This window comes from Lotus japonicus, chromosome 4 (assembly GCF_012489685.1).
Source record: "Lotus japonicus ecotype B-129 chromosome 4, LjGifu_v1.2".
Classification (NCBI taxonomy): domain Eukaryota; kingdom Viridiplantae; phylum Streptophyta; class Magnoliopsida; order Fabales; family Fabaceae; genus Lotus; species Lotus japonicus.
In genome coordinates this window covers 9,074,655-9,089,640 of record NC_080044.1, presented here as the reverse complement: position 1 = coordinate 9,089,640, position 14,986 = coordinate 9,074,655, and the positions used below count along the sequence as shown (strand labels likewise).

The following is a 14,986-nucleotide window of genomic DNA, read 5'->3' as shown; positions in this document are numbered from 1 at the left end:
ATATTAAGGCCAGTTCTTGATATTAAAAGAAGGTGCAAACTATATAACCTGGTCATAGTAATCTTTGACAATGAAATTGGTGCCTTTAATGTAGCATTTATCCATTTGATTTACAACTATATACCTTGGTTTTCAATTTATAATGTTATGTTACCTTACTTTTATTTTTGAAGTTAGAGATATCTACCAAGTCCAGTCCAAATTCCAGCCTACCTCAAATTCACCCTTAATCTCATTTTGATACCCTTTCTCACATTATCTCCCCCCCCCCAATGTGTTCCCCACTACCTCTGCCAGCTAGGCAGTTAATTAGTCTCTTTGTAGTTGCACTTTACTTTTCCTTCCATTTTAAATTAAGTTCACTGCTATACTATATTAAGTTAATGCTCTATTTCTTCTTCCAAACACATGAATATGTTGTCCTTTTTGTTTCAGTTACACGAGATTGCAAGTGGACCAAAATCTGCAACAGTTATTGGTGATCAAGGATCAAGAGAAAGTGAGTGAAGCATTTGTATGCTTTGTTGCACATGTGATAGTATATAGACTTGAAATTGACTTCTTATTTTCATTCTAGAAACAATTACAAAAAGGTAATTATGAGAGGTAACTTTCTGATGTAGAGAAGTTGTTTCTTTTTGTTTCTTCAGGATATTCATTGGTTGGTTGTTCAGTGTTCATGACTTCCCCTTCATGTGTTCCCCTTCTCAGGTATCTCATTTGAAATCTAAAATTTAGTTTGTCACATTAATTATTAAGAGCATGTACATATTTTTCAATTTCTTGATAGTGAATCTATAAACTATGTCTGAAACAGATTAAACCACACAAGGCATATTTTGCCACATAAGAGTTTTTTTTTCCAGTTATAACTGTTTGTTATCTTTGATTTTACTTAAAAAATATGTTATCTTTGATTTTTCTCTAATTGGTTTGGACCAGCAGTACCTAAGACCGGATGAGAATTTGGAACTCAATGTGGAACAAGAGATTCATGTTTGATGTGATGAATAAAGGAAAAATTATCAATCTAAAAATGAAAATTTTGGAGTTCTAAATGGAATTGAAATATCATATTTTGGGATCTAAATGTGTAAGTTTAATTTTTTTCTTTTCTCTGTATTAGGGCTCTGCAAGGAATTTGTCTCAATCATGAACTTCAAGACTCATCAAGGACCGGTAAAGTTGCCTTAAAGTCTATACATCTTCTAACATGAACTCATATTCATGTATTAAATGTTGAATAACAGTATGCATGCTTGATCTTCTAATATGGGATTGAATTGTGTAGCTTGAAAGATGAGGTTGAATGTAATGGGTAGAAAGTTCCATTCATGGACTTTAGTTTATCTTTTTCCCTTTTCAAAGTTCCCTCCCTGGCTTTTCTATCTATGTGTGATAGATTGAGAAAAAATAGGAATTCTAGGCAGTGGGTGTGTAAGGAGGGAGACTACCAGAGGTTAAATTGCAGAGTTTAATGTGTTGGTATTCATAGTTGCTTTGCAAAACCTCTAAAAAATATTGGTTATTGGACTTGGATTTCTTACTGATATTTTGTTTTTATGTGACTAGAATCATCTACAAGTATACTACAAAAATGTTGCTTCTACAACTTGGAAATTAACTTCACAGTGAAAGACAAATTTTTAACTGATAAGAATAGATCACCAAAAGTTCATTATTCATTAATCTAGAATTCTAAATCTTAGAATACTGTGTGAAGAGTGTTGATCTCATTAGTGGTTTATGTTTCTACATGAATGGAGGCATATCCTTCATTTGCTGCAATTTCTTCTGAATATCTGACATGAATTCTCATTAAGGTGGTCTAATGTTTAGGGATGAAAGTGTAATCACAGGACCTCCACCCAAATCAAATATCCTTCATTCCAATCCCATACCACATGATGGCCTTCTTGCTGGCTCTGAAACAACTGCAGACTTTCCTTCCTCAGTGCATTCTCTTCTTATGACTGCAATGGATCTCTCTAAGCATAAAATTTAAGGTTCTCTAAGAGAGCAAAGATCTCATATGGTATTTTTTATTTCACATATTGGTTACTTGCATTAGCATGTAGTCACAATCTTAATGGACAATGATATTGAAGTGGGTCAAAGTGAGAACTATTCATGCTAAATGGAGAGAATTCTTGCTTAGTAAGGGGCTGGAGAACATTTATCTTGATAATTTGGTTCAAAAACTGTATAGTCTGCTCAAATCTCAAAGTTGATTGTGATTTTTAATTGTCTTTATTTTTAGATTTCATGTCTAAGCTGAATGTGTATAGATAGTATACATAATGGACTTGATTTTAAAAAGAAACTAAGGAAACTAAGGATCCATTGAAACTCTATACATTGATTTTAAAAAAGACACAATAGACTTTGTTTGGTAGACAAATCTAATTTTATATGATAATTTTTATTGAGCATCTCCATGTTTCTCATTTGTTAAATCTATTTGGTTACTAATTACATATGACATTTTCTTAGACAAAACAGAACCTGAAACTCAGCTCTCATGTCATTATGAATGAGATTTAAGGGTTTAACCCTTAGTTTTATCCATATAAATTAGGGGAGTAAAGAATTGGGGCTGGTTTGTTCTACATCCGCTCGGTTCACCAAATACAAATTACTGCGATGATGCACTTTATCTATCGTGGACAGACCAGATTTTATATCCACATATTTGATCTATTTCACAGGGAGATTTCTTACAAACTTGCTCCTGAAGTGGCTCTTGAGATGAATCCTAACATTGGTGGGGATGAAGACAATGATGTGATTAACATTATTGATGTGTATGGCATGTAATTTTAATCATTGTTTGAACTATTGTAGTGGAGTAATTTCTTTTCATGTGTTTAAAAACTATTTGTTTTGTGGTATGTTTCATCAGTATTTGTGTTAACACTGTTGAATTTTTGTGCCTAATGTTTTGGTCTCTAACATGAGAGGAGTGTTCTCATGGTTTTTCTCTCTATCAATATATGTTGTAGTTGTCAAAAATTAGTTATTCGCTTGCTTAACTATCCAACATTTAAAATTCAATTTTAATCATAAATGAGATGCCATTCTCAATATCAAAGGTTTTTAACATATACTAATTCCAATGCTATTTGGTTTCTCCAAAAAGGATTGGATTCATCTCTTCCATTTTATAAATCATATTGACTTAATTTTATAACCTTTAAGAAAGGTTGATAGGATTAGTTTATAATAATAAATTCATATTTTTCTTTCTCCATATTACTGATCTACTTTCTTTATGGTCTATTTTGATAGAAACCAAAACACCATAATTTTAGAGGGATCGGAAACATATTTAAGCCTTATTTACATTTAAGTTATAGGGTAAAAAGCTGTCATGGGGTTTGTACGAAAATATTTTCATATTAAAACTAATAGAAAAATAAATTTATTATAATTTAAGAACGTTTATTCATAATTTCCAAAATATTTTATGAGTAAAAACTTATGAAAGAAATAACATATATGAATGAATTTTTCTGTTATCATTGCCCTTTAGTGGTTTGGACTTTGGACTCATGGAATAATGTTTTGTTGACATTTCTTATCCACATCCACCTTAGATATATAGAAAGACAAAATAGAAAAATGTGTGGAAATGAGATAGGAAGAAAGTGAGATATGAATAAATCGTTACTCTTAGATATGTGTATAAATATTTTCTTTTAGTTTCAAATATCTTACTCATAGTCTAATATGTTATTACATTTCAGCCAACTTTTCATCTTTTACAGTAAAGATTGTATCAAATTACAAGTCGACAGGGGTCAAACACAATTAACATTTGAAACTCATATAATTCATATATATAAGAAAAATAAAACATTTAAACATAAACATAAGATAATAACGATATATAAGTGTTTGAATAATTATAATTTTGTATCTTAGAAAATACATCATTGCATTATTCCATATATATCAAGTTCTGAATGATCGTAGTTAACAGTGGAGTTCGTAAAAAATTATCCGTGCATCGCACGGACAAACGGGGATAATCCTAGTATTTATAGAATCATCCTTGATGAAGATTTTAAATGAAGAGGGGAATTGCCACATATAACAAATATTGATCATAAATTATGAATGTGTTATACATCACAGTAAATACATGAAGTGGACGAAGAAACTTTAGAAAATTGATAGATAATTGTGCTCCTTAAGTAAAATACTTAATGGTTAAAACTCTGGGCTACGTGTATGAAGATAGATTTGTGAGAAAATTTCTGCTACTTAATGTGATCTCCAAACTTTAAAGAAAATTAGTCTAATAGCCTCTGAAAATGAGCATACCTTAGTAAAGAACAGAGGAGAGAGATTGCTCTAGGACATAATTTTGTTACATATTCATAAATTGTCTTTAATTTCAATGATCTATTGTTTGGAGCATAAAATTGCAATATGTCCCAATGAGTACATGAGGCTGGGAAAGATTGGATTCGACCCTCATCACCTTCTCCGACTTGGTCAGCGGCAAGAGAAGAACCAACATTAGTTTTAGTGGTTGCAATGATATGGTTACTTTGTGCTCGACCCCACTTTTAGCTTCAAGATTCTCTCACACGCTTACCACCAAAACTGGGCAAGTGGAGGGGGAGGAATCGTTCCCTTCTTCTTCACTGTCAAGGTTTATGTGCTTGATCAGTTTGTCAGAAAACTTCGTGCCCTTTCTCATGGTGGTGAACTCAGAGAAGATTGGAAAGCAAAGGGGTAAAAGATTTGAAGAGGGTTGAAAAGTTTCCTAAGCTTTTGTGAGACCTATAAGGGCGAATTAGAACAGTTTTTGGGTGAAAGCGTATTTTATAGGCATAGTGATTCGAAAATCCTTCACCACTAATGACAATGTTTCACTAATTAAAAAGCACACCGACTCGGAAAGAAGTGACACTTCAGTCCCATAACAATACCCTGGTCGGAATTCCTTGACTCATGATCAGACTGCAGGAACAAAGATGTGTGAGCGGTCTAGTATACACATGAAAAATCATTTGCTGTGACATGGACAATCAACAAGAATTGATTGGAAAAGAGATCTTAAGCAACACCAAAGGGATATCTGTTTATTTTGAAGGTCAGGAGCTTGACATGCCAACAGTAACACGCCAAACTGCGGGGATCTTGTTCAAGTCGACTCTAAAAGTCACACGACCCGACGACTTCGTGGCTAGCTCAATAGGTTATGTTCTTTAGTGGACACTGTGCGGTCGACCAGAACAACCTTGTCTAGAAACGAACCACCCCAGCATGACTGCAAAGTATTTGACCGGCCTGGCAAAGGGCACAAACATACACACTAAGCACGACAACATCAAAGCCAACCATGTACTCGGAAGCCCAGTTACTTCCAGAGACACCGAACATACACGCGTGACCATGCTATTCTTTCTTAGCAATTTTGAATTCTTCTTAAACTTATGGAGTCTCTCTTTACTCTCTCATTAACTTGAACGTCAAAGTATCTTCCGCAAGTATTCCTCCTCAACTCGAGACCAACGCCACCGTCAATTTTGACCAAGCCACAACCGAGCATTTATATTTAGTAAGTGAATTTCAATTGATATTTCGCAATTTCATTGATGAAGAATAAAACACACTATAAAAGATTTTGATATCAAAATAAAGGAGAAGAAGCAATGGTAAACGAAAGTGTTAAAGAATTTTGTCATCTATTAATTACATACAACAACCAAATATGAGTATAAAAAACAAGTTGGTTGATAAGTAGTGCAATATAATCACAATTTCATTGTGCATCAGCATCAACCAACTCACATCCTTGTAGTTGGAAAGAAACTGTTGACTAAGGTGAAACAAGAGTAATGATATATACACACCTCATTTTTAAAACACTTCATTTCCACATCTTTTTGTTTCTATCTCTCCTCTTACCATCTATCACATCTCATACTTTCTCTCCCTTACTTTTTCTTTTCTTCCTATCTCTCTCATCATTCCAGTGTGTGAGTAACATTAATCGTGAAACAACAATGAATAATAATGTCAGTAAAACCATTGGTACTCTGAAATAGGCGGCTACCTTCAATGACCTGCCTCTCCCACAAGTCAATCTTTCCCACTCCATCACCTTTTCCTCTCTCCTTCTCCCCTCTATTGTCTCAATCCTTCCCCTATATAATTACACCATCACATTCCAACCGACACCCATTTTCCACACAAATTGAACTCGTTTCACACATACATACAAACACTCAAGAAAACTAGAAAATGGAGGTGGAAGTGGCCATGCCAATGGTGGTAGGAGACTTCAACTTTGACAGCAACTGTTCCTCTCCGTACATCACCGCCCCTTCTAGCCCTCAACGCCTTGGAAACTTGTTCTTCAGTGCTCCCACTAGCCCCACTCGCGGTTCACCTTTCTTCCATCAATCCATTCCTTCTTCTTCCTCTGTTTCCTCTGTTTCCCCTGTTTCCTCTGTTCCTTTCAATTGGGAACAGAAACCGGTTGTCCCCAACAAACCCGACAGCAACAATGACGGCGATGAATTCGAGTTCAATTTCAACGGAAGCCTCGAAAGAGCGTCTCTCTCCGCCGCCGATGAGCTCTTCTCCGGTGGAAAAATCCGCCCATTGAAGCCCCCACCACGGATTCAGTTCAGCGATGGACCCACTTCTCCGGCGACCCAATCGCCGGGGAAGAAAGCATTATCTCACCAGAAGAGAGATTCAGACCCTTTTGAATCCGCCATTGAAGAAACACACAGAGGTAGAGAAGCAGAAGGAGAGAAACGAGGCAGAGGAACTGAAAAAGCTTCATCTAGCGGCGGCCGGAAAGGAACCAGATCGCTGTCCCCTTTAAGGGTCTCCGACATCGTGTGCGAGGAGTCCGAGGACAATGATGTTTCTTCAACCGCAAGCAATGGGAGATCGTTCTTGTCGTTCACGAAGGGTTACCGGAAATGGAGGATACGTGATTTTCTTCTGTTCAGGAGCGCGTCGGAGGGAAGAGCCACCGACAAGGAAGCTCTGAGGAAGTACGAGGTTCTGCCGAGGAAATCGGCGGCGACGGCGGCGGAGGAGGATGTCAGGAACTGCAGCTTCCGGTCTACCGAGAGTTCCGGTTCGGTGTCGAAACGGCGTGGACCGGTTTCGGCCCATGAGCTGCATTACACTCTGAACCGGGCTGCTGCAGAGGAAATGAAGAGGAGGACTCAGTTGCCTTACAAGCAAGGGTTGTTTGGGTGCTTGGGGTCTAACCATGGTATGCATCAGATTTCTAGGGGAATTGGGTCTTTCACACGTTCATGAACCATGATCAAGAATTCAAGATACTTTCTAGTTTGGATCTTGAGTTCTTGATCTTCTTCAATTGTTCTGCTTTATTTTTTTTTCTACAATGTTTATAAGTATATACACTTTTTTGTTGATCTTTTTGAGTCTCTTTGCTCTTCTCATTATGGTGTTTGTGGTTGATTATAAGCCTCTATACCGCATGTCACACTTGTAACTTGTTCTTCTCATTTTCATGTTGTGATGTCTATCCGCATGAGAGACTGAAATAATAATTGTACACTTCATCCACAAACATGTATGATAGATTTTCAACCCAGGGTTAAACATATATTGCTTTGGTATTTCACATCTTGCAGTAATTTTGTTTGGTGAGTTTTAGCCAGGTGAGTTGCTTTTTAAGTAGGGTTAAATATGTTCTCCGTCCCTAAACTTTGAGCGAATTTTGATTTCCGTCCCTCGCCGGAAAATCTTCCTAGCATCATCCTCAAACTCAATTGTTTGGACGGAAACCGTCCTTACCGCCGGTATAGCTCCGGCAGCCGTACACGTGGCCATGCCACATCATTTAATGAAATGACATGGTATTTAAATAAAAAAATTAATTTTTTTTGTTTTTTAAATTTAAATTAAGCCCTCTTTTTAACCCTAAAAAACCCAGAAACATCTTCATCTCCTTCTTCATCATCTTCTCCATCATTAAACCAAAAAATCAAAAGATCTTCATCTTCTTTTTCATAGTTCATCATCTTCATCAAAAGCCCCAATCAAAACATGTCAGTACCAAATTTAAAAAACCTGAATCTCAATGTTAATTAAAAACTCAAAGCAATTAAAAAACCCAAACCAAGTTCTGAATCTGAATCTCAATCATCCACTATGCTTCTGCTTCCTTTTGCTTCTTCCTTTCTCTCCTCACAGCCAAGTTCTTATCTTCCAGAAAATGAATCAAGAACCTTGAAATAGACCCATCTCTATTTCTTCCCCAAAATTCCATTCTGTAAATCAAAAAAGCTAAAGAGAGAGAGAGAGATCTGGAAGGGATGAAGTCAGAGGAGGAGAAAATCAACGGATGGTGTCGGGATCGGAGAGTATTACTACTATGGATCTTTCAGCTTCAAACCCATTAGATCGAGATGGGTTTTCCGGATCTAGGTTTCCCCTCCCATTCTCCAATTTTTTATGAGAAGAACCCTAACCCTCTCAATCTGTTCTCTCCCTTCCCTCTCTGTTCACTGCATCACTCCTCCTCACCCTCTTGTTCTCACTGCAAGTAGCTCTCTTCTCCTTCTCGCTTCTCAATCGCTCTCTCTCCTGCTCCCTCTCGTTCGTCGTCACGTCGTTCGCCGTCAGTAAGAAGAGAAAAGACGGTAATATGGTGCTCACTCTTTTACTATGGTGCTCTCTACCTTCGTTCAGCTTTCTCTCACTGGAAGGTAAGGTTAACATGCTTTTGTTGTTAATCCTTGTAATCATGAAATTAATGGTAACTTTGTGAAATCTATTGATACGTGATTCGCTTTGAAGGTTGTGACTTGTGAATCGAGAGAGTGTTTCTATGGTTAATTTTAAAATCCTTTTGCAGTCATTTCATCAGTTTTCAGTTGCTGAATCTATTCAAAACTGTTCAAATCATTTTTGTCGATAACACCAGTTTATAATTTGTTCATGATGTTGGAATTTGCTTGCAGATGAGAACAACATTTTTTGCTGAATATTGTCCAGTTGATTAACTTTGCGCTTTCTTTTACCTCTCATTTTAATTTGTGTGCTTGACTCTCTTGAGAGTTGTCCAGGTGATGATAGAGGTTGGTCATGAGGTTGCTCAATGGAGGTTGGGGGTGGTGTTGGACCTGTTGGTGCTCAAAGCCTAGGTTGGGTGGTGCTTCGATCTGGAAGGTCGACAATGGTGCGGCGGTGGTGGCATGACGTTAATTGGATAGCAAACTTGTAGATTGGTGGCATCCTAATTAGTTTTAGGATTGTATTAGGTTTTAGGGTAAGATGATGAAGAAGGAGATGAAGATGTTTCTGGGTTTAATTAGGGTTAAATCAAAGGGCTTAATTAAAATTTAAAAAACAAAAAAAATTATTATTTTTATTTAAATGCCATGTCATTTCATTAAATGGGCATGGCCACGTGCACAGCTGCCGGAGCTATACCGGCGGCAATGACGGTTTCCGTACAAACAATTGAGTTTGAGGATGGTGCTAGGAAGATTTTCCGGCGAGGGACGGAAATCAAAACTCGCTCAAAGTTCAAGGACGGAAAACACATTTAACCCTTTTAAGTATGTTCAACCTCGACCAAATAGTTGTGAGAAAGTAAGATAAAATAGGGGAATCAGAGTAAGTGTGTGTTTGTTAGGGTAACCTTAATTCTCACCCGGTCTTTGACAAAATAGATGCTTGAGATATTTTTCGAGAATTGATTTTACTCTCAGAATATTATGCGTTGAATATAGTTAATTGTGAGATTTTACAATTGAATTTCACAGTATTATGTTATAAAATCATTTTTTCATAAATGAATCTATATATGAATGACTTAACTTTCAACTCACTTTTACTATAATCAATTTTATCTAAAATCTATTGTGACAATGTTGATCCAAACACATTAATATTCTGGTCGAACACATCCACCATATCAAAACGAAAAAACACTCTGAGCTTGTACAAGCCACCTAGGGATGGTAATGGGTCTCGGACCCATTGCGTACCCGCTAAAAATACCCACAATGGGTAGGGTAAAAACCCGTTAGATGGGTATGAGGTTGGGTATGGGTAATTACCCGCAAAAAATAGTGGGTACGGGTGCGGGTATGAGTACTATATAGTACCCAACCCGCCCCATACCCGCACACATTTTATTAATTATTTTTATTGTATATATACACACTTGGAAGTATATATATTAACAAACCTAATTAACGTTATAACTTTCTAACTTACTCTTTTAAAAATGAATGATTTTACTTGTTAAATATTTGGAAAGACTTTTGTATTTTTAATTAATGTTCTTATTTTACAATAGTAGTTATATTATTTTATGTTGGAGAGTGAAAATTGTATTTTCATTAACAAAATTGCGGGTAATGGATACGAGTACGAGCATATAGGTACCCAGAGGGTACGGGGACGGACATCCAAGTTGCTACCCACGCGGGTATGAGAACGGATACAGATAACTTTTAAAAATGCAGGTATATGGATGAGTATTATAGTACCCTACCCAAACCCTACCCATTGTCATCCCTACCCGAGTGTTTACAAGCCTCAACAACATGAAACGCTTTATACCGCAACTACCCAACAGCTACATGTACACAAACTTGCAAGCACAAAAAATACAATAAAAATAACGAGCGAAGGTTTGAAAAAAATCACATGTCATATATTACTCTCTATTGATTTTATTAATTCTATCATATCACTTATTTATTTTTCTCATAAAAAAAAACTCATGTCTCTCTCCATTTCTATATTAGAATGTAAGGTGTGATAAAATATTAATTCAAAAATAACCCACCATCCCACTACTAGTCCTTGACAACTAGGAACATTAACACAGCACTTCACAACAACTATATCATAGAAATCAAGTCAAGTTGCAATTAGCAGACTAATAAGCTTACACCTGGTAGCACATTTCATTCATTTTTAATCTCGGAATGAATGCTATTATTCATTTACACAAATCTTATAAAAAAATTCATTTACACAAATCTTATAAAAAAAATTCATTTACACAAATGTCTATGAGTACCTAAACCTCGGCTATATTCGTGAATATTTCTCCATCGCTATAGATTGCATTGATGACCACTTAACAACACACTGGAATTAGAGTTAGGGATGTTTAAGGCCTCGGCATGTGGTGTGTCTCGGAATATACCCTTCTTTTTACCTACTCTTTCCCCCACACAAGCTATAAGAAAAACAAAAAGGAGGATGGTAGGGACGAGGTGAAAATTCAGAAGGATAGTTGAAAAATGAAGAGGAATTAATTGAGGGATTTTAATTTAAACTATCATGTCAATTTCATGCCAACATGAGTTAAAGAGATTATCCACTATGTAGATATTGATGAAATGCAAAAGGTAAACTACTTTGTCACTTTTTGTTGGGGAGACAACTTAATTCTCTGTAGAAAGGATAAAATGGAGTGATTTGAGTGGAGGTTAATTCATAGTAAACCAACATGATATATAAAGATAATTATTCCATAATCTTACAGAGAATTGAGCAACTAATTCTCCTCTCTCATAACAAACATTTGACAATTGGAGTTGGCACACATGGTGAAAAGTTCGTACTTTACATCATATAATGCAAGAAAGCATGACAGAAATAAACAAAAATTAAAATATTTATCCCCATTAATTTATATTACTAGGCTGTAAGCAATCGAAGACTTGAGATGCGAGCAATTTTCGTACTACTTTGGACCACTGTCCACATGAGCTGCTTTGCTTACACCGACTCACCAAGAAACTGTGGTCTGAAACAGAGTACATCAACCAAAAAAACGTTGGAAATGACCTACCAGGTGCTTCCTCATAATAAACTGAGTTTGCTTAATTGTACTATAGTAGCAATACTTTTAGAGATATAAAAGACCTACCAGGTGCCTGCTTATAATAACCACAGGTTGCTTAAATGTACTATACTAATACTTTTGAGATGCAGTGCTAAGTCACACACACATTTTTTTTTTTTTGTCTCAGACAACCATTTCTTAGTTGTTTTTAACCCCCCACAAAGTGAAAGGTTAAGAAAATGTAATTTGTGGCAATTTGAACTTGTCACAAACGCGCGGTATTTTTATGTCAAGATGTTATAGCGTGGTTTATAAAACATTAATGTTTGAAATGTAAAATTGCACATGTTTCAAATATGCAAAACTTTAGCACTACAAACACTCATTGAATATAGTTTGTGGCACGGTTAAAAACGTCAATAAAACTTATATGTCTACAAGGTGACTTAAGTTTACCGAGTCCCAAAATCAATTTCCAATTGTATGGATGGTTGCATCTATATATTAGCTTTGAGACAACAAATTATGGATCTTTATTAACTCTCAATTTTATTTTTGAATCAAACTTTCAAAAACATATCTACATACTTCAAAATTTAAAATCTCTTGATAGAGAGGGGACATATTAGAAACATATATAAACTATTCATGTATGTGTACTCAACAATTCCTTCCAATTTAATTTTACTTACTTACTCCATATGATCTACTCATATCGATATTTTAATTCTAAATTAAATCAATGGCATGATGCAGTTCGTGATTCAAGCATGAGAAACTTTCACTCTAAAGTGAGAAAAAGATAGGGTAGAGGTCGATTTCAATATATCCCATCCCCTGCATGTTTATGGGATACGCAGTCCTTTAAAAGAAAAGCAAAACTTTTTTAGGAAAAGAAAATGTGAGAGGACCAGCCAAGGCAAGCATGCAAAGCTGTCTTTATTAAAAGACTAGTTCTGTCGATTGAAGAGGACACCCATATGATTATGAGGAAACTTTATTATTTACCTCTTTAGAGTGTACACAACAACAACAACATATTACTATTGGAGCTAAAGGCCAAGGTACGGACACGTCATTCCAGACTAATTATGCATTTTCCTTGAAGGATATGCATTTTCCTTGAAGGATATAGTACAATAACACTATGGTGAATTAATGTAGTTCTTAATTAATATACAGAGTTGAAAAATGATTGCTGCAATTGATAAGAGGAACTCATCAACTAATCCGTGATCATTGTCAATTTGACTTCATCATTCTCACATTCAGCCGGAAAAATAATGACCAATGCTATCATAGCTAAAAAAATTGGTTACATACATAGCTAAATTTAGAGAAATATATATTTTTCGATAGTGTAAATTAATATTTTTTAGGAAAAAAATAAATTAGCCCCTAAAGTTTGGGTCACTTACGACTTAGTCCCTCATTTGCAGAGTAGTTCCCATGTAACTCGACCAAGGTTGGATAACTTTATGGGTTAGGGTGGTCTTTTTCGTGATGATCATGCTCATTGAATTTGTGGTTTTTCTTCTCAAGATGTTTGTGGGAGTCCTCTTCTATCAGAAGCAAATTCTCTCTATGATGGTTTTTACTTGGCTTGGACTAGAGGCTACAACAATGTCGTTTGTGAGGTTGATTGTGCAGAGTTGTTACCTTAATTGGAAATCCGAACTCTTTACCTTTTGTTCCTGTGCTTTCAGAGATAATTTTATTTACACTGCATATCAATTAAATCCATTTATATAATGCATAGAAATTAGAAACAAGAGTATTGACAAATACGGGTTCATGTTTAGCTGTAGACAGTAGACACATGTCACCATCAGCCTAAAATATTGAAGTTTACAAATGAGACTTCAATATAAAATGACAAGTCAGGTTCGTTTTAATTAATTTTCTCTTTCAATTCAAGTCAAAATATAGATCAATAAAAAAAGTGAGATAAAACAAACATGTAAAACATTAATGGGTTATTCTTGATTTTGACACCATTGATTTTTTTTTTTTTGGTACAAGAGGAAAGCTTAAAGACAGAAAAACTACGGATTAGCGTCTAAAAACAATGACGCAATAAGACTAGAAGGCGGAGTAGACCAAACTCTACGCTGAGTCCCTTCCCTCGATGCTTCGCGAGCCAAGGAATCAGCCGCATTGTTCCTCTCCCTTGGAACATAACAAAACTCAACTTTCCAGTCCCTCGACACCGTTGATTATTTACTACTTGTTTTTAAATGTAAATTCGATAAATATTATTCATTGAGACATTCATATTCGAGCCGCATAGGATTATTATAGTCGGTAAACTTGTGACATTTGCTTAAGTTAGAATAACGTATTAGTTGACCTACGCGTTTGATGGTAAATGTAAATTGTTTGTTTGTGATTTCTAATTTTCTAATATATAAATAAATATGATTATTGTGATGGATACAACACGAAACCGTAATCAATGGAATAATTAAGGGGATACGGTTTCAATATCAATATATATTAGAAAAGAAGAACTCCCATCAGGGTGATTTAGTGACGTGTAGAACTCCCATCAGGGTGATTTAGTGACGTGTCATTCTCATGTTAATTCTTAGTGACGTGTCGTTCTCACGTTAATTCTCATAAAAAAATTCCACGTGTCATTCTCAGGTTAATTCTCATAAAAAAATACATTTTTAAATTTTAGATTTGATTATGAATTTTAAATTTATTTCCAAAACAAATCTTGAAACCGTTTTTATTATCTCTTTAAATTTGGAAAAATCTCAAGCCTAATTTACTACATATTTACAGGAATCGCGTGATTTCTTCTTTTATTCTTTCTCATGATCCGCAATAAAAAAAAAATATGTAATGCCAAAAAAATTCCCACGTGTTATTCCATTAGATAGCTTCTCTTTTGTTGACACGTGTCAAAAAATATTTAATATCAAAAAATTATATCTTTTCTTATTTTAACTTATCTTTTCTTGATATCCAGTTAACTAAAAAAGATTCCAAGCATCACTAATAATACATATTTCGTATTTTATATGTTTTGTTGTATATTATAAAAAGTTCAATATCTATTTGATATCGAAAATAAAAACATGATTTGAAATTTCTATATTAAATGAAACATGATTTTCAAATACTGAAATGTCTATATCTTTTTTGAAATTTTTT

At 35.2% G+C, this 14,986-nt stretch overlaps 1 protein-coding gene across 1 annotated transcript; it reads left to right on the top strand.

Moving 5' to 3' along the window:
* Positions 1-6,105: 6,105 nt before the first annotated feature.
* LOC130715979 (uncharacterized) lies at positions 6,106-7,612 on the top strand. Its single transcript, XM_057566156.1, has one exon. The coding sequence runs from the start codon at positions 6,259-6,261 to the stop codon at positions 7,297-7,299; it is 1,041 nt and encodes a 346-aa protein (XP_057422139.1). The 5' UTR covers positions 6,106-6,258; the 3' UTR covers positions 7,300-7,612.
* Positions 7,613-14,986: the final 7,374 nt, after the last annotated feature.